This window comes from Athene noctua, chromosome 7, assembly GCF_965140245.1.
Source record: "Athene noctua chromosome 7, bAthNoc1.hap1.1, whole genome shotgun sequence".
Lineage (NCBI taxonomy): Eukaryota > Metazoa > Chordata > Aves > Strigiformes > Strigidae > Athene > Athene noctua.
Genome location: NC_134043.1, coordinates 39045909 through 39071549, shown reverse-complemented (window position 1 = coordinate 39071549; position 25641 = coordinate 39045909). Strand labels below are relative to the sequence as shown.

Genomic DNA, 25641 nt, shown 5'->3' with positions numbered 1-25641 from the left:
ACTGCTCTTGTTCTGCTGCTGCTAGCACTGCTGCCAGCTATCTAGTCACCTTTTTCGAAAGGCGGGAGGTTTTTCTGTCCTGTAGTCCTGCCCCTTCTGAAAAAAGTTGGTCTCACTCAGATTAATTATTGCCTAGTTCAGTCTCCTTTGTTTCTTCTGCTACCAACTTCCTCCTTGCTTTCTATTCCGTCTTTGCCTGGAAGAAAAAATGTGTTTCCGGGGTTTCGATTCTCAGAGCTATAAAGTAGGGAAGTGCTCTAAATAATTAATGCTGCATTTTGTCTTCCATGTTCCCAAAAGTTTGTGGTATCTTGGAAGCAAGGAGATGCAGAAGGATAAAGGGCCAAGCTAACATGTGGGAAGACAACTAGGCCTGTGTAGATTTGAACATATTAACCCAGGTCTGATGCCCACAGCAAGTAGGAATATATGCTCTAAGGGACAATTTGAAGAAGCAGTTTCCCTGAGCTCTTGTGGGTGACCTTGATGATTAGCCTACTTTCCAAAGCCTTCTGCACATCACTTTTCTGCATCGTGCAGGTTGGCTCTTGTGAGTGACACATTACACTGCATCGGAATGTGATGCATTTGTATTTGTCAGCAAGTTACAAAGCCATGGATTAATTATTTATTACAGTCAAAATATGAAAAATGAAGAAAAATAAATGGAACCAGCTGGCAACTACATACAGCAAAACTCTGGAGACCCTGGTATACAGTTGATACAGTAGGCTTGTGTTTTGGGGGTGCTGCATTTTAAAGCTATGTTTGCCCATCCAAAAACCCCAGTAGGTTTCTGAGTGGCACGCTACCAGTGCAAGACACAGGAGGCTTGCTGTCCACCTGCTGCCTTCTGCCTAAAGATACCCTGCACCAAGCAATTTTTGTGTAGTTTTTGGTCTCTGGGACTTGAATTGTTTCAAGCCACAAGGTTTGTTTTTTGGCTTTGCTGCAAGGGTCACTATTAGGTAATTAGCCATGAAGAATCAGTGACAGCAGCCAGAGACATAAAGCTGAGGTCCTCACACTTGCAGTCATTGGAGATTTTGTGACACTTTACATAAGGGTAAGGGGTCTTGGGCCCCGCTCCTGGCCGAACTCCAGGCCAAGTAATTACATTCTGCCTATCTGAAATTCCCTCTGTAGTGTCAAGTGGGAAAGCAACTCTCATTTCCTTCTCAAAGTGGTGGCGGGTGCAGATTGTCCACCACAGTGCCTGGCTGCATTTTAGCAGGGAGGGGAAACATCCAAGAGCTGCAGTCACCGACCTACTTTGCTTTTCAGGCTTTGCTAGTGAAAAGTGCACCACTCTAAGTCAAGCCCTTACCTGCAGCCTTGATGTCAAGATGACAGTCCTTTGAAGAAGATACAAGTAGTAGCACTGTGAATAACTACAGGTGCAGTACTGTAACACCGAAGCAGGCAGGAGACTCTTACTTCTCTCTCTCTCTCCACCCACCCCATCTTTCTCTCTGCTCTGATGGATTTGATGTGTGTACTGTAACTTGGGTCTGATGCTTGAGGCTCCTGCTCCTTCAGCTGTGAGACTGGGAGAGCCTGAAAACAGGCTGCCCCGTGCTGCAGCCAGAGCTCCCTGCCACCAGGATCGAGCCCCCTGTGGGCTGGGGACGCCCCTCTGTCAGACTGCAGGACTTGGAAGAAAATCCTTGCTATCATCACAAGAGGCAGGACCAGGCAAAAGATAATGGATAGCTAAATTTCAGCCTTTTCCCTGGTATGGCTTCTTGGAAATGGCAAGGGTTTCATTGTGGTAGGTCTTGTGTAGTTCACTTGCTGATTACAAGGGTGGGCACACCTTTGGTGAGGGAATCACCCCAAGGCTGGGTATGGTTTCTGTCCTCTAATGGCAGGATGTGTGCAGTGGGGCAGTTGTTGTGGTGCTGTAGATCAGCTGGACACAACTTGGCTCTTGATCTTTAAGGGATTGTTGTTTCTTTTGTGGCAGGTTCTTTCCCTCTGTTTTGTATTACTAGCCTGTACCTCACTGTTTAGCTTTAGGTTTAGGGCTTTAAAAAGAAACATTTTCATTTTTTCTCTCTTCCATTAGATTTTTCCCATCACTCATATATTAGTCCATTCAATCAAATATTTTCCTGTTTGAAATGAAAAATGTCTATAGTGGAAGCTCAGTGCACAAGAAATTCCACTCTGCACACTTGATTTATTTGTTATTGTGCTGAGGAGTCATAAAATGTGAGCCCTGTGGAGCTCTGTGACATGGCTGTGTTCTCTGGCAGCATCGGGTGTGACCATATGGACGTGCCAGAGTGTGGATTTTCCTTCACATGCTGGTTGCAGAACATCCATGCTACACCTACATGTTGCTGTGCATGCAGGCTGAGCTCACTTGGTTTTTAAGGCAATTCAGGTGTGCACTAAGTGGCTCTTTCTCCCTGCCATTCTATGCAATGTGGTATAATCACAAAGTGCTGCTGTAGGACTAAGGAATAGACCTGTGCGGTAATGCTGCTAGCTGGTTACCACAAGGATACTACTTCTGACTTACAGAGTGCCTGAGCCACAGGTTCCTGGAGGGTGGGAGGGTATTCCAGGAGGCATTACTATATTTCTGCCCTGTTCTCATCTTCTTCCACCACCATCAGATGTGGGATGCTGGCTGGACCTTTGATCTGGCCTAGCCTGGCTCTTAGGTAGATCTGTTGGACAGACTGTATGCAAAACAGTCACTTTGCAGCAAGCAGTCCTCATGCTTCTGTGTTTAGCTTCCTGCTCAGCAGAGGTGAGGGTACCTTGTCTTACTTTCCATTCCTCGCTATGTCCCACCATTCCCGGGCTGTTCATTGGCATTGGAGTGTTAATGTTCAGAAGTGCCTACAACCGCTTCCCATTGCCAACCAGGGATTCAGTGGTTGTTAGAGACATGCTGGGACACAGTAAATCTAATTTCCCTCCCTTCTCCCACTGTTCGTCTACTGCGTCCAAGGTGACCACTCCAGAGAATAACCATCTTGCCTGGCACTTTAATATAGTGCTAATTCATTGCTAATTGCTGGGGCAGAGAAACCTGACTCAGTTGGGAAAACGATGAATCAAGCTGTTGTCTCTGGAGTGTTGGGGTGAATAAGCCGGTTCTCTGGAGTAATGAGCCGCCACCACTGCAGCGAAGTACCTACTGTTCAGAGCGGAGGGAAACCTTGCCTTTCATTTTCTGCATAAGCTGACAGACAGATCTGCTGAAGCTGGTAGATACATATTGATTTAAGAGCAGTCAAATGTTGACTTTAAAGAAACAGGAATGGTTTTCACATGCTTTCTGATACACTGTTACTTTTGTCACTTTTTTAAAAATGACATCCCTCCGCCCTTTTTTTCTCAGAAGCTTTGATTTAGACAAATCTGACAATTTGTAATAGTTCAGATCATAAATCATGGAGGAACATTAGTAAATAAAAGAAGGCATAGCAGAAAGCTGTAGGAAAGCTCTTTTGTATTGTGTGTTCACTGCAAACATTGTGGTCTCTCTTTAAATATGCGGAAAATAACATACCACAGAAGTAAATGAAATACTAATTTTGTCATTTTGTGAGGGATGGAAGGGAACAAATATTTTACAAATGACAATGAAATACAAAACAGCAGAACATGGAGCCCTCGTAAAAATGGGTCAAAGCAAGTGGCGATGGCAATCCAATGAAACTAATTTCATATTCTCTTTCTAGAAGTAATAAAGAGGGGAATGAGCACCACAGTAGTGCTTCCTAATGAAATATCTGATGCTAAACAGTGTCTTAGAGAGTTCATGGGTCACATAATGCATAGTATGCAGATGGAAAAAACAGTGAGACTTAAAATTTCTTTTACTTAAAAATAATATTAATTAATAATACTTAGACAATCATAGAGGATGAGTGAAGCAGAAGTGTGTTATTCCACAGGGGAACATGTTGTGCTTAATGATCTATAGGATGATGTGAACAGTGCATTTTTGCCACGTTTCTGTGGGTTACAGCAGGGGATTTTGCATATTGGAAATCAGGACTGAGTTGTCTGGGAGACTTGGACAAAAACTACTCTCCCAAACCATGCTAGCTCTCTGACTTTGTCTAGATAAAAGAGTAAGCACCAAAGTTTTTTGTGGGAATGGTGCACCCTGTGATTCATTCTTAATGTCTGCACCCTGATAGTTTTGCTTTTTGATCATTTCTCTGCACCCATAAGGCAGGCCATAGATGGGTACTCACTGCTTTTTGATTCCCCCAGCTCCTTGTTCCATGGCTGGATGTGATGTCTGCTCAGACAAGGATGGTCAAGGCTCTCGAGACAACTTGTACTCAACAAGCCCAGATGGACTTTTACAGATATTTGTGTCACAGGTTTATTCATTCCTCAAAAAGCTCAGAGCTTTGGTTTGGGTGGGTTGCAGCTGGGGTATTTATTTTGTCTTTGATTTAGAACTACAGAGGGAAATACATGTCAGACTGGGATTTGTGAATTTTGTGAGTGGAGGAAGACCCTTAGTTGTTACATTATCTGGAGTTCCATTCTCTATCTCATAAGAATTAGACAATAACAGTCAATTCCAAGATCTCCTTTGAATCTAAACCATTCAAAACCCACTGATAAAAATCTCAAACTGTGTAACTTCTACTTCTGTGCAGTATGAAAGCTGAAGTCAATATATATTGCAAATACCATTTAGTCTGCATTTAGCTCTGTTGTGTGTATGTCTGCTTTTGGGTGGGGCTGAGGGACTCCCTTACTTCGAAGAAAGCAGTACATGCAAAAGTCTCAGAAGGCTTCCACTTCTGAACTCTTTTCTCATACCGCTCTGGTACCCGTGCCTTGCAGCCAGACATGCTGTGTTTTGGAACAAAAGGTGTGACTGTGCGCTCTGGTTTCCCATCCTTTTGGTGGACAGCATTTTCCTGAAAGGCCACTGTAGTTCAGGAGCTTTACATGAGGTTTGACAAAGGCAACAGAAGCTCATATCAGGCAGTGAACCCCTTGCTTTCAGCTCTGAGGTGTCCGATAGAGCTTCTTGTGATTGATAGTTACCACCATTGGAGCGGAAAGCCGCTGAGCTTTGACTGCTACAGCCAAACCTGCCTAACTGTGCCTTATCAGCTGTTTCTGTTTAGTGTGGGTATCTAATGTGGCTGAAAAGTGCTGCTGATTTTTATTAGCTTTAAGCCTGCAATTCTCCTTGAAATGATAGGGGGGACTGTACTTGCAATTAAAGCAAAACTGCTTCTGTTCTAAAATTAGTTTAGGTGTAGTAGTATTCCATTTAACCCTAGAAATGGGAGATTGAGTAAAGTGGATAGTTTGGGGTTTTAATGAGGTGGTAAGTTTCGTCTTGTCGAAGTAGTATATACTTTCCATGTTTGTTCAGACTCCTGGAACCGTGAGTCCACCTCAGTGCCACCTGCTCCCAGACAGCTTTCATTTAGTCCAGGACCAACCAAGGACAGGGCAGCGATGAGATGGGACTCTTAACTGAGGGAGTCCTGAGAGCATGGCTGGTGTTTTTCTTCACCAGCTTCTTTCAGTGAAGATGACTGCAAGGGTACTGACACCGCAGCGGAGGTAAAGGCAGTTCCTGGAGCCGAGGACGCATGTGCTGTCACGCAGGATGTGCTGCCCTGTTTGAGGCAGAGGCAGTTCTGCCCAGACGACGGCTTGGGTGAGGATGCCCCAGAGCAGCTCTGCTTAGGCTGCCCGGGCTCCTGTGGGGGGATGCTCCAGGCAGAAACTTCACTTAAAATCTGAACATGCAGACTTAGCACTGTGGAGACTTGGCATTAATCAGCAGGGCGGTGGTTTGTGTTGATGTTGCCCTGACAGGTCATCTTTTTAGCAAATGACATCACTGTAGCTCTGGCCCCCGTTGTCTCACCCTTTGGCCTTTCACACACAATTTGACTGGATTTAGCCCTCATTTCTTCCAGTCCTGTCCCTCTCATAAAAGCTAAGCTGCCAGCATTGTCAGGAGTCGTAGTAAGTTGAGGATGAGCAAACATCTAGAGCAAGATTACTAAATAAAGCTCTTTAAATTCACATAACCTTTGAAGCTTGCCGGCTGGCAGCAGGCAAATCTTGAAGCCTGAAAAGCCACTAGATGAGCCTCTCTTCCATTTATGTTTGAAAATTTTTGCAGTTAAAAATATTGCTCTTTTAATTTTATTTTAATGCTCCCTAAATACTCCTTGTCCCTCATACTTGTACATAAATGATAATATCAGGCTTTAGAGATGTGTAAATGTTTATAGGCTACTGGCCATATACAACATTTTATTCTCGGGCTCCTTGCAGCAATCTTAGGATAAAGTTAGAGCCCTGGATCATTGCAGCTGGCCTTTCTGAGCAGATAGGCAACTGTAAAAATTATATGGGGAGGGAAACAAGATTGTATTGTGCTACCAGAGCACATTGCACTGCTTGTCCCCCAAAGATCTCTGAGAGTGAGCAAGCTTCTCTTCATCCTGTGTTGTACAGCATCCCCCAAGGAAATCGTGAGCTTCTGGGCAGTGCTGGGAGTTAGGCTATGATGGAGCAGGACATAGATGCTCAGTCTCCCTGCCCCCAGGCCAGTCTTTTCAGAAATTCATTGGTATGGACTTTTCTTTTTTATATATTTTTTTTTTCTCTGAATGGTTGGAAATACCGAGAGACTGTAATATGTGCAGGGATATGACTTTTTCAGGGTTAGTATGCTGTGTATATCGTTCCATGTTTGTATGGACTTTTACGGGAATTGCATATTGAAACAAGAGATGGTTTTGTGTGTATGCACTATTCTCACACATCGAGTATCCAGAAGTACAGTAGCACATATTTTTTCTCACAGTCATCTATGCTTACAGTGTTTCAAAGAATATTCCAAAATATCTTGGCACGGACAAAGCGAAGCTGTTTGCAAGATCCCTAGCTGTGGAACAACAAAGGCTACATTCTCAACACACATCACACATGACTTTTATTAAAGTCTTAAACAAAAATCAGATAATGTATTTAGAAAATTGAACTTCGCCATTTATGATGCTACTCGCATTGTGAAAGGAAGTAGGTATCCCCTCGTGCCTCCTTTCCAATGCCTTTTCCCCAGGCTCTATTCAATTCTTCATGTTTCAAATTACAAAGATAAAAATCTTATACTTAAGTACAAATAAATACATTTTAAAACCAGTAATTTGGGACTCTCATCGTGGTGCCTAACTTAAAAGGGACTTGGTGTTCAGAAACCGAGGAATACAAGCACATACAAGGTGCCTCTGGAGCATTCAGAAGTTTGAAACATCTAAAATCATTATTAACCTCGTACCATTACATATGGCAAAAAGGATGTGGTAAATCACAGAACGTATCCTGAATATTACAGACTCAGCCATCTCATTAACTTTGTGTCAAAATACATTCCTCGGTTTCCAGTTTGGACTAAATTTAGTTTTATGCTCTTTGTACTGTCATAGTACAAAATAATGTTGACACCCTTGAATTTTCTAGTTGCTTTTTTTCAAATTTATGGTTTGGATCTCTACATTATGCTCTTATTAGGCCATGCCCATTTGATGTGCTGCACTTGAATCCAAGGCACATGGGCAGGGAGGACTGTGAAGAGCCCCCTTCTTTCCTGCCACAAGTCCCCTCACATGGATGTTGAGGAAGACAAGTACATTCTGCAAAAAGTCTCAATGCGGACCCATAGCTGTTAGGGGCTTTTATGAGAGTTGTGTGACTAAGCCTCTTGGTTAGGTCTGGAAAACCTCAGTCTTCTCAATCTTGCTTGCAAAAAGCTTGACAACCTAGATTTCTTTTTACTTCCTGGGATTTTGTTAATTTTTAAATTCGAAACATGCGGAGTATTGCAGAAGTCCCTTGCGCTACCACAGGATACAACAAGGAGTTGTATCCTGCCCACGAGAAGTAAGAGCTGGCTCCTCTTCCCTTGCTGTGTTGAGGGAAGCTGCGGTAGCAACTGTGAATTCATCCAGTTGTAACAGAAAGAAGGAGACACGTTAAAATTCCAGGACTCAACAAGCTCCATAAAAAAATCTGTCTGGACAGCACTTTACTAGTTAAGTGCTAAGTTATTATTATTATTATTTATTATTTATTTCCTCTTCTATTTTTCCTCTTACTGAACAAGCAGGAAATGTCTTCGTTCTTTTCATTTTAGAAGTGAAATAAACGTATTCCCTGCAGCATTTAAAATTTTAATAATCCATAATAAATAAAATCATATCTAATAACATAACTGCTTTCAATTGGCAATGCGATCTCCTAGATGCATTGCAATGGCAGAAACATAAATAGTTGCAGTCTCTGAAAGCCTACTTCCTATTTGCTAAATATACTTGGCTTGCTTTAAATTCCTTTGTGTGCAGTCATTAATACAATCCTCTTTGACAGCATTTAATTAAAGTGCTTTTCTCTATTAAATTCATTAAAACTTTTTTTTTTTATATACAACTGTTTCCCAGACACTGAATGTTAAGGACCTGTAGGCCTCTCTTTAAATAACTTCTCTCTCCTTGTTGTAAATTGTTAATTAAATTTAACTTAGACTGTTTAAAGATGGCTTGGAAAAGAAAGCCAGATTTCAGGATATGGTCTCAATCATGTCTGATTTTTTTTAACACAATTTTTTCCATGTAGTTATAGACTGCGTGTTATATTGTTTATGAATGTTGCTGTACTTTCAGCTGGAACCAAGCAAAGAAATACCCTAAAAAGCTCATTTCCATCTCACTTCAAAAATTTCCATCTTTTTAGTGCAGTTTCTTAGCTTAAGAGTATTTGCATGGGGGAGTAAGGAGGGAGGAGCTGTTTAGTATTAATAGATTATTGACAGTTTAATGTCTTGGCACCTAGACAGCCCATAAGGTATAATAAACAGGAAGCTGTCTGATGTGAGCGCAGTCAATAGCGTATTCAATCAGAACCTTTCAGTTAATTGCTGGTTGACCTCAGAGATTTCCTTTAAGTGAAACTGTCCTTCGCTCAGATCTCATCTGGGTTTCAGGGTTTAATTTGAGAATGCCCTTTCCATATGGTAGATTGTGCATACATTCCTGGTCAGATTTTTGCTTTGCTCCCATGGACAGCATTGCAGGAGCCAGGGTCTGCCCAGAGCTTTGCGAGCAGCACAGCTAAAGCAGGCAGGGCCGTAAACTGATGGCAGGGGTGCTTTCAAAGCAGCACAGAGCCGTTTTCCAGAGTGTTTTGGATAGACTTAGGCATGGCTTTGTTGCCTGTGCAGGCACCGTGGCATTAACAAGACCTGACCTGGCCTCTGCAGATGAGATGCGCTGCAGCCCGGAGTGGCTGCCCCGGCAGGGGGGTCTGCACCGCTGCATTCATCCCACCCGCTCCCACAGATCCCCCTGCTTGTCTGCACAAGTGCAAACGGAGGATCATTTGTATTTAGTTTCCCTAATTTCTGTACTTAGACATTCTAATTTTTTTGGATTGTGTATCTTGATGAGATCTAGATAAGCTACAAAGGCAAGCAGGCAGGAAACCACACGGGCAGTCCCTGACCCTGGCTAACTGGAAACCATCTGCTTATTTGGATAGGGAACCTCCATGGAAATTTCTTCTAGCAAGTCTGCTGTGTTTGGGTTTTTCTTCCTTTCCCTCCAACTGTTGACTTTGAGCGTGTGTGTTTTCCTTAAGCGAGATCAGGGAGGGTCAGCTGTGGCAGCAAATGGGCCTGCATTTCCCAATGGCAGTGAGTACTGCCCTGTGAAGGAAATGCTTCCGTACTAGAATGAGTTTAATTTACATTTCATTCAGTCAGAAGACATTTTTTTGTCTCTAGATCTTGCAGTGATTGTGTCTTTTAGGCACTTATCATGCATTCAGACTGTGGTTTGCTGAAAAGAGTATTATTACTTTTAATCTCTAGTTTTTCCCTGGTTTTGATTAATTTCTGTGGTTGTCTTTGTCCCTCTGCGTCAAACAAACTGCCTATGCCTTTTTAATGGCCTGATTAGCACCAGGGAAGCATTGCTGACTTGGAGTAATGTTATTCCTGGTGTTCCCTTGTGTAAATGAGATCAGGAATTGCTCTTTTTGGGATCCATTAAAGTCCAGTCTGGAGCTCTGACTGAAGCAGGTTGTAAGTTTTGGGGGTTCATGTGTGTTGGAAAGGTGAGGGGGAATAGTTTTGAGATGATGCCTCCTTTCTGGGAAGATTCAAGAATAAGAGAGGCTTGGCATCATTCTTTCTGGAGAGAATGGAATAAAACCATGGCGAGATGGAACAGAACCAAGGAAGAAATCCCAAGATACATGGGTGCCCCTGGGGCCATCAGCTGCACCACGCACGCTTCACTCCCAGGTGTGTCTGGCCAGAATATATTCGAAAGTACTTTCTGGTTTTATCAGACTTACTGGCCAAGCTGCTAATTAGTATTACATAGACCAAAGGACTCCCACATGCAATAAAAATCATAAGCTTTATTGGATTTTGAGATAGGAAAGATTCACATCCATCTCCTTTTATAAGCTGCATTACATTTCATTCTTTCAGAGTTCCCATCAGTACAACCCTTTGTAAATATGATGGTGAAGGAGTTAGGTGGGTAGATAGATGGCTATGAGTTCCTTGGGTGGTATACCCTGGAGCTATAGAAGTGCTTGAGCTGAGTTTAAGGGGTTGCTGACATTTCTGAAATATTGAAAGAAAAAAAAAAAAGTTGATGCTTTTAAAATTTTTTTTTCACTTAAAAAAAAAGGTTTGTGGCAGTTTAGAGCAACATCATGCTTTAAAGAAAAATGGGAAGGATTTGAAGAGCAAAAGTTGTCCTGAATAAAAGCAACCAGAATATGCTTAAATGAAAAATGCCTAAACAACTTCTTGAACTTTGTCAGAATATCCACCCCCCCCTTGCCACCCCAGGCAAACAGCTTGGCAAAGTAGAATTTATTTAGGCAATACTTTGATGTCACAGGGATGACATTTTTGACCAAAAGAAAGATTTTTGATTGAAAAATGCCACACAATTCTAATCTTAATGAAGCAAAGAATGCTGTTTCGCATTTCTAGCAAAAGCCTGGGGCCCCTTGCACACAGATCTACACTAGCTGCAGGCTTGTGTTACATGTGAGCTCACCCCTGCGATTGTGTGTGTGTAGCCAGCCACAGGCTGAGCGGCCCACGGAGCTCCCCGCAGCAGGCAGCAGCAAAGCCAGGGATGCATCCCAGGGCCATAACAGTGGCATCCTCTGCTTTGTCCTAATACTGCCTCACTAGCCATATATTAAACCATTTTATTAACAAAGAACAAAATACCCTTTTTCCCCGGACTTGAATATTTTCTAGTACTGTGAATACAAACTGCAGGTGCTGTTTACTTTCTGTAAAGCCTTTTTCTTCCAGCATCCAGAATCTGTAAAATAGGTACAGGTCACAGCAGTGAGACATGGAGAGCAGTAACACCAGCATAATTTCCTTGGTCTTCCAGATATGCCCACCTTATCCACAGAGTAATCAGGAAAACAAAGGATTTCAGATCTAATTCTCTGAGGCTTCCTGTCCTCAGTGCCCTAATCTGTGAGGGAGACTGTACTTTGGCCATTTGATTTTTATTTACCCATTTTCAAGCTAAGGGTATAATAAAGCACATTATGCCAGTTGCGTGTGTGGTAATGCTGGATATTTTGCTTTTTACCATGTTAGTTGATTATAATGCACTTTTTAAGACTTGCTTTCTAAAAAAAGGATTATTTATACTTTTATGTGTTTGATTCACACAGTATAGTTTGCTCAAGTCCTGTTATTAAGTGCATTGGTGGTTACGTCTAGAAAGCAAAAAACATGCTGAGTAGTGTTTTATCAGCACAAATCTACTATTTTCACTAACCATAAAAGTCAGGTTCTCCTGACTTCTAACTGCCCCCATTGTAAAAATTAGCAGTAGAGTTGGGTATTCCTGGAACCCCAAATAGCCATCTGTAAGGACCTAAAACAGTTTGATGGGACAAATAATTACACCACCACCACCACCCCGAATCCAGTGTCTAATCCAAACATACCCTTCCTGAAATAATGCAGTGCCTACGCCTGATCTGAGTGACTGGAAAACAACATGATTATAGTGGCGCCGTTCATGCCACTGTAGTTAGGGGTTTAGAGATTGACCTTAAGCATGGCTCTAGGTTGGGACTTGTCAGGGAAGATCTTGCTCACACTGCTCACAAATACTCTTCTGAATTTTCAAAAGAAAAGGAGAACATGTGTAGTGTTAATTAAACAAGAAAATATAGAGGATAGCAGAAGTATTTTGTCTGCAGAAAAGCAAACCAAAAAGCCTTTTGTTGCTTCCTTAGTTCATGTGGCATTCTGCCAGCTCCTCATTAGGATTAGCAGGGTTGGGATGGGAAAACTCAGAATCAGCCCGAAATCTTTTGACAGACCCTCCTTCCAGCCACAACCAAGCTCAGGCTCTATTTGGAAACTGCCAAGCAAGACTCTGCATGCCATAGCACCCCAGAGAGCCTTTCTAGGGCTGCAAGAGAAAGCATGGAAGAGGCAACTCAGAGGCCCACAAAGCTCATGGTCTTGTTTTGAAGAAGGTAAATGTTAACTGGAAGGTTTGTGATCCTTGATGCGCACACAGATGTTGAAATTCCCACTTGAGTGAGACTCCAGTTAGCATCACCACGCAGAAGGGCAGCACGAACCTTTATGGTGCTGTTTCTTTTCCCCTTGTAGGGGTAGGCTGCCTTGCTCCTGCAGGTTACAGGCAAGAGAAGCTTGCATGGCTTCTTCGAGGCCAGCAGAGTCCTGCCTGCCTGCTGCGGGGTGCAGCAAGCCAGCCCCCGTGCCAGCTGTGCTGGCCGTGCCCCATCCCCAGACAATGGAGCCATCCATCACCGATGCCTTCAGGAGAGAGTCTGCAGTGGCGTTGTGCAACACTTCCTGCCGCATCGGCCTCTGTCACCAGCACACTGGTTTGTGCCAGCAGAAGCCGGAATGAGTCTGGCCAGTTGCATATTTATACAGTAGGTACGTGCCGGCTCCACCTGCGGGTTGAATGGTAGTTGTTGTCAACCCTCCCAGGCTGCAGCTAGGTATTCCAGAAAGGGATATCCACTGCTGGCCACGGTTACTACGCAGTAAACCTAAGAATCTGGCTTAAACCAGCCCAAGATGGGAAATTCGGAGCTAATCCACTAGCGTTCATCAGCATGAGATCATTTATGCTACCCCATAAAATCAGCCAGTTCTCAGGCACTTGCACAGCAATGAAAGTTGTGCCTGTGCTTTTGTGGGAAGAGTTGAGTTAGCGTTCAAGGGAGAACAGTTACCCCAGGAAACACCGGGACACCGCTCTGCATTGTCAGAGTTTTGTGATTTATTTTTTTAACATTATACAGACAAAATAGTGGCTATTGTGTAGGCACGTGCTGTCTATTAACAGAGATCAGGAAAGGGAAATAAACCATGCATTACTGAAGAATAAGATCATGATTGTGGTCAAGTGATGGCAGAATTTTTTTTTCTCTTTGTCAAGCTGATTTGTAAACATTCTTCAAACAACGGTGCAGACAGCAGTGCCACGGCTTCTTGAAAGGAAAGCAAAGACAAGGAATGAGTCCTCTATGAGATGTTTTTCAGTAACCTTAGACCTGTCCAAAAGTTATCTGGTCATCTCCAGTTGTCACTGCAAGCTACACTGCACATGTAGCCTCTTAGCAGCGCAGTGTAATCAGGCTGTAATTTATATTTTATCTCCAGTGATGATAGCTCTTAAAAATGTTTTGTGGTGTATTTGCTCTTTGATGCATGCTAAGCTCCTGTTAGCGTTAATGGGAGCAGTGTGTGCTGGGGGGGTGGATGGACACGATACCTTCTCCCCGCCTTCAAGTCAAGATTAATTGTGTTTTGCTAATGCTTACGCTCATCACTTTGCACAGGATGGCAAAAGCAACGCACAACTGAAAGTTTAGTTATTTTTTTATTATTTCTTTCTGCTGGGTTTTTTTTGTTACCTTTTTGACCATTTTTGACAGTTTGGTCCTGGAGAAGAATTGCAGTGTGGGGCCACTATTTCAGAGACTGGGTGTTTGTTCAGTGTCTTGCCATGTTTTCAGATCACTGCCTATTTCCTGCCCTTAAGCAAGGCAACCGCTGTAAAGCAAAGCAAAGCATGTGGCGAGTGTGCTCCAAAGATGTTGAAATGAATCACTTCAACCAGCTCACATTCCAGCCTGGAAACCAAACTTGCCTTTGACTTCGGGTTCCCTGTGGAACTCGTGTCTGTCCTCATGGTTCTCTCTGACTCCCCTTCTGCATGGCTCAGAGAGTGACTCGTACCTCAGAGTTGAGAGGTTTAGAACACAAAGTTTGTCTGATCTAATATTCCGGCTCCAGTGGTGGTCAGTAGCAGATGAAGGGTGACAGAGAAGCCCTGAATATTTGGGGGAATTTTTTACGATGGGACTGCTTTGACTTTGCAGCTGAATAGGACCCAGGGCTGCTGGGTTACAAGTTGTTGTAGCCACCAGCTTTGGTTGTCTGATTTGGTCTGGCTTGCATGAGACAGGGTGCATCATATCACAAGCATCTATTATAATTATCTCTAATGATGGTGTTTACTCTTGTGAAGCAATTACTAAGCTGCATTGGAAGATGCACAAGGATGTGCAGCTAGCATTTGAGCTACAAAATTAAAAGAAGCTCAGTCTGAAGTTCGGTGAAAGTGAACATATTTATCCATGTCAGACTTCCTACCATTTTGCACGCTCATATTGATTTCTTTTGACACGGTCTTCTTTTATTGAATACCATATATTTTTTTAAATCCCTTACCGATAACAGTACCTGCTAAGGGCAATTGTAAAAGGAAACTGAAGTATATTAAACCTGCCTGGAGTCAAAATGTAATCTAACACCTGTAGTCTGCAATTTGTCATCACTTCATAGATACTTTTTCTTTTTTAATAACAGTTTTGGATTTTCCTGAGTTTTGACCTTAGGATACTGTATAATCCAAGAAAAGCAAGGAAACTAAACCACAGTCTTTAACACAGCTTTATGGTGTCAAGGTGTGAAATCACCACTGTGAGAATGAGCCCAAAGAAAATACTTCATTTGGAGCTGCGACTAGTGGTGCAGTGTTTACCCAAATGAATGTATTTTTGCAAGGGGAAAAAAAAAAAAAAAAAAAAAGAGTAGTCTAACAACCACATTTTTAAGAGGAAAAAAATGAACACAGGTGCAAATTGTAACTTCTGCTACAGTTTCTTGTACAGACATTCCAAGGAAACCTGTAAAGTGTCTTGGCGCAGTGATTGTGTCTAATTAATGCTCTTACCCCTGCAAGCCCCGGACTGGGAGGCTGTCAGGGTGCAAGCCTCTTTATGGCGGCACCTTGCTCTGTTCTTCTTGCACATTTCTGTGTATGAAGAAAGAGACACTGGGGGTAGGGAGTGTAAGGCTGTTTGTTCAAATATATAGTGTGCATTCTCTCTGGCTTTTATTTTGGGCTCCCTTAAGCAGGCTTAAAACTTGGTCTCTTTGGCATAAAATTCCTTGGTGTGATGCAGTGTTATGGCTGGCTATGATAGCAATGTAAATGTGAAGGAAAGCTAAAAGGTGAGACCCATTCGCACTGTGGAGAACACAATCATAGAATCATTTAGGTGGGAAAAGACCTTTAAGTCCAACCATAAACCTAACCTGCCAAGTCCACCACTAAACCATGTCCCTAAGTGCCACATTTACATGTCTTTAAAATACCTTCAGGGATGGCAACCCAACCACTTCCCTGTGCAGCCTGTTCCAGTGCTTGATAACCCTTTTAGTGAAGAAATTTTTCCTAATACCCAATTTAAACCTCCCCTGGTGAAGAGAAGGGCAATCCATTCAAATTTTCCATGTGTGTTTGGGTTATGGGCATTGGTACTGGCCAGCACATGCCACTTGAGGTACCTGCTGGTGCTCGCTGTGTCTGTGCACAGAGGAAGGCAGCATCTGTTCAACAAGGGCAGTCTCTGTTGCAAATGCGCAGACTTGCCTTCCAAGAACGTAACATTTTTGGTGTTGCTCATAGTAAGGGGCACCTCTTCATCTCAGCAAAACCCGTCAGAAGGAGCTCACATGACTAGTCCTGTTTGCATAGGGAAGAGCAGAACCACACTAGGAAACAAAAGAGCTTGGGTTTTTCACGTGGAAATGCAGTTCCTGTTTCTAATCTGCTGCAATGGCTGTTCAGGCAACAAAAGGTGGCGTTTCATGGAGCGAGTGTTGTCAGCCAGTGCCTGCCTTCAGTTGCTGCCCAAGTGTGTGTGTGTACCCCACTTAAGCATCCAGCTTGACTCCCCTTAGCAACTCACCATTTTCACGTGTCTAGTTCTAGCTAAAAAGTGGGTGGAAATGGAAACAAACATCAGTGGGATAGTGAATCCAGCCAAAATTAAATACAGTGCGGACACAGACTGCAATTACATGACGTTCATCATTCAGTTTGGGTTTGCTCACCTCTCTTTTCTGTGGGAATGTGGCTGTCCCAGTCTGCCGAAGTCAGGTTTCTCCTTCAGGAACATCCTAAGTCGTGGGGAGCGGATACGTGTAAAACAGTGCAGTGGTCCCTTCCCCCTAATAATTCTTGGCTTTGGATTTTAGAAAGACCACAAACCCTTAGCATATTACAAGTAATCCTGATCACTCCCGTAATGATACACTACATTATATACTCTCCTAAACTTAATCATTCAATATCTCACTTCCTTCCCTGTAGGCATGTACTATTATATTTTACACATGGCTTCCAGCTGGTTTTCATTGTGGCCTTCAAATCATATTTCAGTACAGTGTGATTTAAGACCAGTCACTTTATCTTTTAAAGTCAACTTCCATCATATTAGTTTTCTTGCAAGTTTTCTACCAGGTCTGGTTAACTTGTTTGAAAAAATGAGTTTGTCTGTGAGGTTAAAGTCTACCTGAATGAACCTTCGTAAAGCAGCATCTTCCAAAGTTTCTCTGTTCTGAAACACTGAGAAGGCAGCCATGCCTGTAGAGTTTAAAAATGAATTCTCTTGAAGGGATGGAAAAAACAAGTCCTGTGGGCATGGAAGGAAATCTATATCTTCACATTTGATTTGAAAGTAGATGGGAAGTCAGTGAGGAGGGAGGGAGGGGAAGGGAAGTCAGCTCCAGATGGTGGTGGCTGTGGAGGAGGCTGCCCTACCTGGGGACAGGGAGTGTTGGAGAAGGGCACGGAGGAAGGAGAAGGGAATGGGAAAGGTGGGCACAGGGCACCTACACCAGGATGTGCCACCTTCTGAGCCCAGCGCCTTTTCTCTTTTTCTTGGGGAAAAAAAAGCTGAGCGTGGCTATCATTTTTATCCCTTCTCTCTGAAGCTCACCATACGTGTGATGTGTTGTGGTAGGACAGACCATCATTGGGGGGGGTTATCTGTGCTGGAAAATGTGCTGCAGCCCGTACTGTCATCACGGAAGATCAGTGGGGTTTCCTCCTTTGCAGTACAAGAGAGCAGCACTAACCCAAAATCCAAAGTATTATGGCAGGGTGTGCGCAGCAGTGCATGAAGCCAGTGGAAATTTTACCTGCAGATTTAAGAGCATAATAATGACCCAAAATCTGAAAACCTGGAACTGCCAAAAATGGTTAGTTTCCTCTATGAAGCAGAGCCTGACATGAAATAAGCAAATGGCCCAAGTTGACCAGCGTGTTTTACAAATGTAGTCTAAAGCAAATATTTAACGAAAAGGTTAATTCAATATCGTGTATTGTGTACCTCAACAGTTGATCTGTTCCCCATAGAAAAGCGTGCTCTGTTGAATTAAATAGCCCATAATACAAAAGTGATAGCCTAAACCTGAAGGAAATTCTGTGCATTTATCCATCTCTCTGTATAAGGGTAATGTTGTGTCGCTGAAAAACGTTGTATTGCTGAAATCCTTTGTTAATGCCACTGGAAATCCAGAGCAAGCCCTCAGAAGTTAGTGAAATGAGATTTATCTCTTATAAAAGTAGCTTTAGGTTTTTGTATTACTTAGGAAAGCAGCGAGTGAAATAAAATGCAACCTCTTCCTAATATTTTACACTGATAACCCCCCCGTTATGTGTTTTTTCTTCTGGAGAAGATGGAGAGGTCACTCCAGAAAAGAAAGGGTTAAGTAAAATTATTCTTTCCCTCCTGCTCTCAGCCCTCTCTTTGGTTGATTGCTTTATAGATGCTGTAGGCATCTCTTCATCTCCTTCAAATTAAACATTTTACTGCTGCTGATCCTGTATTGTTGGATTTTTTTCATCATTATATTTGATTGGAAGTCTTGTAACATTTTTCAGGCTGGATCGTTTCTCATGCTATTTGTCAACTGAAAAGGGGAAAAAAAAAGCTCACTTCCAGCTCCAGCAAGAATGAACTGAGTAATTCGCACTCTTTCTGGATGTGTTTTTATCTCTGTTAGCTGCTACTTGAATTCAGATTCTGATTAGCAGTGCTACTTGAGGCTTTTCATATGACGCTATCTGTAAATTCCCTGGTAGTTTATTTGTGGTGTTAAATCTTTTGTTTGTTTGGTTTTGGCCGCTCTGGCCCTTACAGTGTCAGGGGACAGGACTAGAGGGCACAACAGGGAAGATAATGTGGGTAGGGGCTCCGCGACAAATTTACGGGGCTGGGTCCTCAACTCCTGTTAGCAATCCTGGCTTTGCTGCTCCCTGCCGATGGAGATATGGATCCAACCCTCATCTGTAATCCCTCTATTTGGAAACAACGGTCTTTCTCTTTGAAAACAACCCACGGACAAAAAAGAAATCCTCAAAGAGCAGCTGAACCATGCAGTTCATTGGAACATTATGCTCTTTTATTGCAAGAGATGTAGTAAAACATAAACCAGAATATCCGTCATTTCTATTTGAGTTTCTCCTTTCCCCCAGCTCCGTGGTTAGCTCCATGTCTCTGACACCCTGAGTATTTACGTGCCTAAGAGGAAGGTGAATCTGTCGGCACCAAGAAACGTTTGCAGTGTTTCTGCCCACCGGCGACTCTTGCCAGGAGCGTGGCAAGCCCTGCCTGTCACCGGGGGCGATACCTGCTTTCAGCTGACCGTGTGGAGCTGCCGTGAAGCTGCCGGCTGCTTCGGGTGCTTTCCGTCGCTGTCACGAGCAGCGGCGGCAGCGACCTGTGCTGCAGGCGGCAGGACGTGCCGCTGCGTATCCAGGCGTGCCCGCCCTGCACGCCCGCCCGCGGCGCCCCGAGCCGCTGGGGACGTGGGGCACGTCCTGCCTCTGCAGCCGGTGCCGAGCAGCCGCTGGAGGGGCAGCCCCGCTCGGCGGCCCGGCGCCGCCTCCTGCCGCCGGGTGCAGCAGAAGGAAGGAGAGCCCTTGGCCAGGCGGCGGGCCGGCCCTCCCCACCGCTCCTTCTCCCCACCGCACCTCCACCTCCTCCCCACCGCACCTCCTCCTCCTCCCCACCGCACCTCCACCTCCTCCCCACCTCCACCTTCTCCCCACCGCACCTCCACCTCCTCCCCACCGCACCTCCACCTCCTCCCCACCGCACCTCCACCTCCTCCCCACCGCACCTCCTCCTCCTCCCCACCGCACCTCCTCCTCCTCCCCACCTCCACCTCCTCCTCCTCCCCACCGCACCTCCTCCTCCTCCCCACCTCCACCTTCTCCCCACCGCACCTCCTCCTCCTCCCCACCGCACCTCCACCTCCTCCCCACCTCCACCTTCTCCCCACCGCACCTCCTCCTCCTCCCCACCTCCACCTCCTCCTCCTCCCCACCTCCACCTCCTCCCCACCGCACCTCCTCCTCCCCACCGCACCTCCTCCTCCTCCCCACCGCACCTCCTCCTCCTCCCCACCGCACCTCCTCCTCCTCCCCACCGCACCTCCACCTCCTCCCCACCGCACCTCCACCTCCTCCCCACCGCACCTCCTCCTCCTCCCCACCTCCACCTTCTCCCCACCGCACCTCCTCCTCCTCCCCACCTCCACCTCCTCCCCACCGCACCTCCTCCACGCTCGGCTCCTTGGCCACACGTGTGCAGTGGGCAGCGGCCCGGACTTTGATGTGCTTTTCCAAAACTGACTGGAGATCACTGGTGTTATAAATTACTGTGACAGCAACATTTGATGAAGGAAATGAATAAAGAGATCTTCGGCACAGAGCCTTTTTATTTATTTGCAGAACAGGCTGATATTCCACAGGGCACTTCCCTCTTGCAGTAATAACTTGACTAGTGTAGTGTTTTACTGGGGGCTTGGTATGTGTGTAAAATTCAGTGCAAGTTCTCAGCACATTTCCATTGTTTATCTTTTTTTTTTCACTTTAGAAAGCTTTAAGGTAGGGTTGATTTTCTGGATGTTACAGTTTGCAGCAAAGACGTTTTCTTGGGTGAAGAGCCAGGAATCCCTCTTATTTGTGGAAGGAAATATTTATCCATATTGATTTTGTTAGCTCTGTAGCATTGAGTTCTAATAATTATTTCCCTGCATCTGAAGAAACCTCTGGGCAAACGCAGCCCTCAATCCTGTAGGGGATTTTCGCCGTTAATCTCTCTTGTATAGATTTGGTTTTAAAGAAAGCACGTGGAGCTCTGCTGCATTTCTAACAATTCAGAGCAGGTATTTTTTCCCCTGGAATAAAGGCTGCACAGGGCCCTTTCTTCGTCAATTTAAGTGGCTGTTAGGAAGATTAAGAGCTACATATGCTTTCTTTAAACTTGCCGAAAAGGAGATACTGCTGGTGAAAATCTGTTACGAGACTGAAAAGCGTGTTTGCCCAGAGGGTTTCTCAGAATGGAGGGCTATAGTTATTTGAACTCAGAACTCCTTAACTAGTGAAACTAATACAGATGTAATACGGAGAAATCTGTTCAAGAGACACATTAAAGCCAGCTCTGTGAAGCAACTGAACTGACTACGATGTCACTCCTCATGGAAGGGAAATCTTAATAAATCTCCGCACTTTTATTATTAAGGTTTTTTCTTCCATAAAGCAGCTGTGATGGTTTTTATTGCCAAATGATTGTTCATGATAAAGTAGCACCTGACAATCCTACGTGTGACTAGGCCTTTGTGCTACTTGGCATCTTGTAGAAATGGTGAGAGTCTCTAGCCTAAAAAGACAAGAGGAAACGAGGAGGGGGGAGAAGAGGAGCAAAGCGAGAGAATTACTTGTCTGAGATGGGACAGCTGGCCAGGCATCATGATCACAAGTCTGTATTACCCTTTGACTTAATTGGGGGGGGTATTTTATATTTCTTTTCATTACTTTCATTTTGTATTTCTTACCTGTTTTGTGGTTTTATATTTATTTTATATCGTTTGCTTATTATACCACTTTCTCCTTTCGGTCTACAGATATTGGTGCAGCAGCCTTACAGGTGAGAAAGGTAGTGGAAAATTAATATTAATTAGTATGTTTCTTCACCAAAACAAAGTAGACGCTGTGTAAAGACCTGTACAAGTGTCCTTATCTCAAGCACCGAGGGGGTCAGCATGTACATGAAGTCTATGTCTGTTTGATCTTGTAGGTGCTGCACAGACAGCAGTCCCAGCCTGCAAAGGAGAATTCCCCACCTAGAGAAGAGGCTCCTCCTCCACCCGCTGAGGACAGTTGTGCCAAAAAGCCAAGATCCCGTACCAAGATCTCCTTGGAAGCTCTAGGTATCCTTCAAAGCTTTATCCATGACGTGGGTCTCTACCCTGATCAGGAAGCCATCCACACCCTCTCTGCTCAGCTGGATCTCCCCAAACATACCATCATCAAATTCTTCCAGAACCAACGTTACCACGTAAAGCACCACGGGAAGCTAAAAGAGCATTTGGGAACGGTGGTTGACGTGGCAGAGTACAAGGATGAGGAGCTGCTGACGGAGTCGGAGGAGAACGACAGTGAGGAGGGCTCTGAGGAAATGTACAAAGTGGAGCCTGAGGAGGAGAACCCCGACAAAAGCAAGGCGGCTCCAGCGGACATCGACCAGAGATAATGTGAGATAGGAGCACAGAAAGCAATACATCGATCCAAGGATTTTGTGGTTTTATTTTTAATTTTTTCTCTTTTTACTTTTTGTTTGTTTGTTTCTGTTGCGCATGATCCATGTGCAAACCGAATGAATTCAGCATTGCCCGATCAGACATCGCCTTGACACAGACACTCGAGTGTTACACTTCCTACATTTGACTGAAGTAATCATTGTAATCGCATAGGATTATGCCTTCATTAATCTTGCACTTATGAAAGAGACATCTAGCAAGTAAATGGGAAGAAAAAGTCCTATGAAATCAATGAAGGAAAATTTACAACTTTGTGTGTATATATATATATTTACATAAAATATATATATATTAAAATTGCATGGGACGGAACTTTACAACCTGAAAGTATAGACTGTGAAATGAGTTCTTTAAAGATGAGACTTGTTTATGTATTAAAACCACTTCACAATGAGTTGCTTTGGCTTTTTGATAAACTGCCGCCTGCTCTCAGGGTGTGGTGACTATTTTTGAATTCCTATTTATTTTCTATGTTTATCCCTGATTTTTTTTTTTTCATTATTATATGGCTTCCTATCTGGCAACTTGATGGGTAATTTTTGAGGTATGTATTTAAAGACGTAAATCAACACTGCCAAAAAAAGAAATGAGGAAAAAAAGAGAGAAAACGGAAAAACAAATCAGGGCACCTTAAAAAGAAAACTAGTAAGTTAAAGTACTTTAAACACAATGCACACTTAAAAGGATACAGCATGTTCCACTCTCTAGACAGTCCTTTCCGTAGTGAACAGATGAAGTTTCATGGGATTCAGAATGACTAAAACTGAAATTCAGTGCATAGAAGACTTGTCTGTTAACGAGGTCTTTATAGAAAGAGAAGAAAGATGATGTGTTGAGATTTGATGTATGGAATTCATACTATGAACCACATTTTACTGTGGATTTTATTTACCTGTTCTCTGTTTCAGATCTTAAAATTTATAAGCTTCCTTCTTGTTGTTGCTTTTTGTTTATACTGCGGTGAAACACACACACACACACACACACACACACACACACACCCCGAGTGTAAAGTTACATTGGGACACGAAACGCCACAATCCCAACAATCCCGTCCAGGTACACTGCTGACAGACCGAGGGTTTGCGTTGCTGACTTCCAGTTCACCCTTCTCGCCAGCCTCCCCCGTGTTTCTGTTTTAGCTGGGCTTCCTCCGTGTCGCGCGTTTTGTGCCAGTGAAATGAAGTGTTTTCAGCTGCGGGTCCGCAGGCTGCCGCCCACCTCCAGTGCGTGGTGCCCGAGGCGCGGGCGCTGTCCGGCCGCCCTGCCGCGGGGGCCGCGGGCGCGCGAGGCCCTTCACACGCACCCACCTCCCGGCCGAAGGGCTTCGCAGCCATCTAGCTAGCAGCTACGTTACATAAAGCAGAGCCAATACTGACTGACTTTTCAATGGCATGAGCACTAAAGCTGCAATCTACTATAGCGTCCACCCGTTCTGAGGCATCATGGCAAAAGAGACACCAAGTAGCATTTACTTTTCACTTCCGTGCAATGATTTCCAAGACAAGACCTCACCTTTGCTACTCTTGCAGCTGGATTGATTTCAGACGCCTGTTCAAACCGCAATCATAACCATTCCAACAAGGCTTCTGGGTTTTTTTCTTCCTTTTTTCACATGGGCTTTCCACGTAACCTTGACAAAGACCTCATGCAATATCACTTCAAAAGTTACTTTCTGTTTACTACACCAGGCAATGTAATATAACTGTTAATACTATTTATATATTTGAAAGGTATAAAAGGTAGGAGTTAAAAATGAAAAACAAACCTCTACGTGTAGATATTTACTCAGAACAGACAATATACAGGGAGAAGACGTTGCAATACAAGCTAATTCTAGCTGCTCAGTAACCTCTGGAGTTTTTAAGGGATTTTTTCAAAACGAATATTTGAAACGTAAGAGTATCTCTGCATAAATTTCTTATACCTTTGCAAAATGATGGTGGGTTGCTTACTTAATGCCCCTTTTGCTCTTCATCCTTTATTTCTGTAGTATGCTGCAGCTTTAATCAGAATTTCAATGGTTGCTGCTTTATGTTTCTCTTGGAGCTACTCTTTCAAAACTGTCTTCTTATCCTGTAGCTGAAATCACTCCATACATTTGAAAGGAAACTGAATTTTGCCAAGCTACGTAAGGTTGTTCATCTGATGATGGCATCAACATTTGGTATCTTTTACACTTCAACCAAAAATTTTATTAGGTATTTTTTCAATGCTGAGTCTTGCCTTTTTATTTTTAATTTCACTGCCAATTTTGCAGTGGTTCTAAGTGAATCTGTGGGCATTTTAGCCTGTGGTCTTGCCAGAACTTTGCGAATTACAATGCATATATGTCTATTTATTCAATATCCATCATATAATATCTATTTGGAGAAAGAAACTTTTCTTGTAGTGCCTCTTAACAAAGCACAATTTTCCGCCTTTTTTGTGAAATAAAAAATAAAAAAAACAAATTGTGTTTTATTGCGGTATCAACAATGTGAATAAGGATTAACATATTGTAAATGTTCTTTTTTCCATGTAAATCAACTTTATCTTTGTTATCACTAAGTGATAATTAATTTTTAACTTATGTGCATTGTTAGGCTGTTAGAATTTTTTGGTTGTTGAAATAAAACGCATTCAATAAATATGACTTAATTTGTCAAGTAATTTACTGGGCCTTTTTTCTTTTCTGCTGAGTTCCAGTGGAACAAGGTCCGCAAAATGGAAGGTCTGCAAAAATATCTGTATATTGAAAAAAGAGTTGATCGGTGTTATTGGGGTTTGAAAACCTGCCTAAGCCCCCTGGGGTTGGCACAGCTGACTCATCTGTACGACCCGGGACTGATCTGTTGTGTTACTGGCTTTTTCATGTACATGTATGTGCACACGCAGAGAGTCTCCTGACGGGATCAGGAGGAGGGTGTGGGTGCCATCAGCCCGTCGGAGAACATACTCAAAACACACACATAAAGATCCACTTCCAGTCTGCTGTCTTCTTTTGCTTGTAGATTTTTTTCTGTTTATAATTAAAAAGCCACAAATGACTGCGTGTCAGGAAACTTTTGGAGCACACATGTCCATGGTTAATGGACATAATAAAAGGCTTTATTATATTTATAGCAGGGCATCCTACTGAGTGTCTAGAGGAATGCCGGAAGGATTGATGTATCTGAGAAATGTGTGAAATGATTTTGGGGAGAATACAGATAAATGGAAAAAATTGCTCAAAATTCTTAAGCTAACAAAGTGGTGAGGGCCTGGATTCAATCCTAGCAGACAGATCATATACTGCACGTCAGACTTGAATTGTCTAGGAATTGAGGTAGAGCAATTTTTAAAAGCATTTAATATTGTTTCTGTAGTTCCAGTGCAATAGTTCTATTTTTTGTGGCTTATTTACATTCTATATAAAATATCCATGTGCTCTCTTGAGAAAAAAAATGGGGGTGGGGTGGGGGGTGTAATAACCACATCTTTGGATATCCAGCCACCTGCTTGTCACTTGAATTTAATATGACACCAAATTTCTTTCTGCTCAGGGAAGGTATGGGCAGGTGGAAGCTGTGTGAAACAACATTTGGTTGAGTGCTGTTCACTGGGGTGCACAACTGCTCTCCCTACACCCA

At 43.5% G+C, this 25641-nt stretch overlaps 1 protein-coding gene across 1 annotated transcript in view; it reads left to right on the top strand.

Annotated features, from left to right (window-relative positions):
• Positions 1-22200, top strand: part of SATB2 (SATB homeobox 2) — a 129921-nt gene extending 107721 nt beyond the window's left edge. The window contains exon 11 of the mRNA XM_074910507.1: positions 21508-22200. Coding sequence (XP_074766608.1) covers positions 21508-21963 — 456 coding nt within the window. The 3' untranslated portion in view covers positions 21964-22200. The remainder of the gene's footprint in view (positions 1-21507) is intronic.
• Positions 22201-25641: the final 3441 nt, after the last annotated feature.